Source organism: Alosa alosa, chromosome 24 (genome assembly GCF_017589495.1).
Source record: "Alosa alosa isolate M-15738 ecotype Scorff River chromosome 24, AALO_Geno_1.1, whole genome shotgun sequence".
Taxonomy (NCBI): Eukaryota; Metazoa; Chordata; class Actinopteri; order Clupeiformes; family Clupeidae; genus Alosa; species Alosa alosa.
Genome location: NC_063212.1, coordinates 27,312,454 through 27,314,953, shown reverse-complemented (window position 1 = coordinate 27,314,953; position 2,500 = coordinate 27,312,454). Strand labels below are relative to the sequence as shown.

General features: G+C 45.3%; 1 protein-coding gene across 6 annotated transcripts in view; it reads right to left on the bottom strand.

The window, feature by feature from the left end:
- The window catches only part of pde5ab (phosphodiesterase 5A, cGMP-specific, b), a 107,264-nt gene that overhangs the window by 82,568 nt on the left and 22,196 nt on the right, over nt 1–2,500 (bottom strand). The window contains exon 1 of one of the 6 annotated variants that reach the window (XM_048236574.1): nt 2,094–2,244. The exons of the other annotated variants lie outside the window; for them this stretch is intronic. Coding sequence (XP_048092531.1) covers nt 2,094–2,179 — 86 coding nt within the window. The 5' untranslated portion in view covers nt 2,180–2,244. Of the gene's footprint in view, nt 1–2,093; nt 2,245–2,500 lie in introns of those variants that run through there. 6 annotated transcript variants of the gene reach the window in all.

Here is a 2,500-nt window from a genome sequence, read left to right as displayed (position 1 = left end):
CTGTACTTACATAAATCAAAAGTAAACATAATAGACTTTAGTTCAGGCCCGGATCTAGACTGCTCAGATTGGGGGCATTTTCTAGTAAACATCATGTAGGCTTTGATTTGGGAATCATTGTTTCCCCTGGACATTTTTCCAGCAGCAGGGGTGTTAGTCAGTTAAGCATGCTGCAATTTTTAAAAAATGACTCCCTAATGAGGACTTCTGGCGGGTTTTGTCAAAAGAAATGGGGCAATTGATTACACATATGACATAGCAACAGTTACACATATGACATAGCAACAGTTACACATATGACATAGCAACAGTTACACATATGACATAGCATAGGCATCTGCTATGGAAGCAAAGCAGCACTTGAACTGGCCAGTGGTCACAACAAAACCTTTGATCATCAGACGGACATCAGGCCGGATCATCGAACGGGATTATCAGACGGATCATCAGACGGGATTATCAGACGGATCATCAGACGGGATTATCAGACGGATCATCAGACGGATTATCAGACGGATCATCAGACGGGATTATCAGACGGGATTATCAGACGGATCATCAGGCGGATTATCAGGACGGATATCAGGCAATTATCAGGCGGATTATCAGGCGGATCATCAGACGAGGATCATCAGCCGGGATTATCAGGCGGATCATCAGGCGGGATTATCAGGACGGATCATCAGACGGATCATCAGACGGATTATCAGGACGGATCATCAGGCGGATCATCAGGCAGGACATCAGATCGGATCATCAGACGGGATTATCAGATTCGGGATCATCCAGAGAGGTATTTTCAGGATCATCAGACGGGATTATTCATGTTTCTCTTTTGTGTTCATTTCCAGCTTTTTGCATTTACATTCAAAGTTGTAGAATGCTAGAATTTCAAAAGCCTCCACAGCTTATTGTACAGATACATGCTTCATATCCTCATATCCAGTCACTGTAGGTGTGTGTGTGTGTGTGCTTCATACCCTCATATCCAGTCACTGTGTGTGTGTGTGTGTGTGTGTGTGTGTGTGTGTGTGTGTGCGCTTCATATCCTCATATCCGCTAAGGTCTGCTGTTCAGAGTAATGGGTGTGCAGAATGCAAATATAATTTAATTTCATGTAGACTGGAAAACGTGTGTGTGTGTGTGTGCGTGTGTGTGTGTGGTCACTGTAGGTGTGTGTGTGTGTGTGTGTGTGTGTGTGTATGGTCACCACTTCACTATAGCTGAGAACAGCAGCTCAACTCAGACACACTCCACTGGTGGCAGAGGACACACACACAGCTGAAGTGACCCCACACACACACAGCTGCAGTTTACGTCAAACACACTCCATTGGAGCAGCAGAAGCCAGGAATCTCTCTCTCTCTCTCTCTCTCTCTCTCTCTCTCTCTCTCTCTCTCTCTCACTAATACAGACACAGACACACACCTGAAGACAGCAGTTCACATAAACACACTCCACGCTCCCGCTGTAATGTAAAAATTCCCTGACAAAAAAACTGAATTTTCACTATGACTTACTATAATGAATGGTACAATATACCGACCAATGATTTCAGAGCAGCCGTGTAGCGCTGAAGAATCAATGGACATTGAATAAACGGACATTGAATAAATGGACATTGAATAAATAAAAGTTGGAGTAGTCCTGCTTAAAACAAGCAGTAAAAATGGCCAGATATACACCAATTGTGCACAGAAATATATTTGTATTAATGTTTTTGGTAAGTATTTTTAAAACATTTTTAACTACTACAACAAAATTCCCTGATATTCCATGATTTTGCCCCAAAATTCAACATGCAACAAAACAATTTCATGACTTTCCATGTCTGGAATAGACTTTCCAAAATTCCATGATATTCCAGAAATTCCATAGCCCGTGGGAACCCTGTATAGACAACACACACACACACACACACACACACAAAGCGGACCCAGAGTCCTAACCCACAGGCCACCCGAATGACTGTAATAATCCGGCCAGAGCGCCTGAAGAGATGCTTGAGTCTCACTCTTTATGTTTCTATGGCACCCCGGTCGCCTGACACCGACACTCCTGCCTCACACAGTGCGCGGCAACCGCTGACAAACCTCGAGCCTCCCTGCATGAGCTGCTCCGTAGCCGGTTCTTGTTTTCTCGCGCGGCGGGGCTGCAGCGATGATGACAGGTCTTTCATGGACCGCGGCGAACTGATTTGAAGGCAGCTTCATTGGTACCCAGTTGCCCGCAATATTTAGCTCATGTAGGCTATGAAGTTGACCGTTTAACACACTCATGTCCTACTTGAAGTTGCGCTTCGACACTTCAGCGCAAGTCAGAATGTTGTTTTGCCTCGCGAAGGAGGTAGTGTCAAAGGCAGCCGCCTGAGCACGCGCCTACCTGAGCCGGTAGCAGAGTGCGGAATCGTCTCGGGGGAGGTTAATGATTAGACGCCGGTACTCGCTCTTCCACCACGGTTTTACACAGAACCATTTGGTTACTGATTACTGACACGATC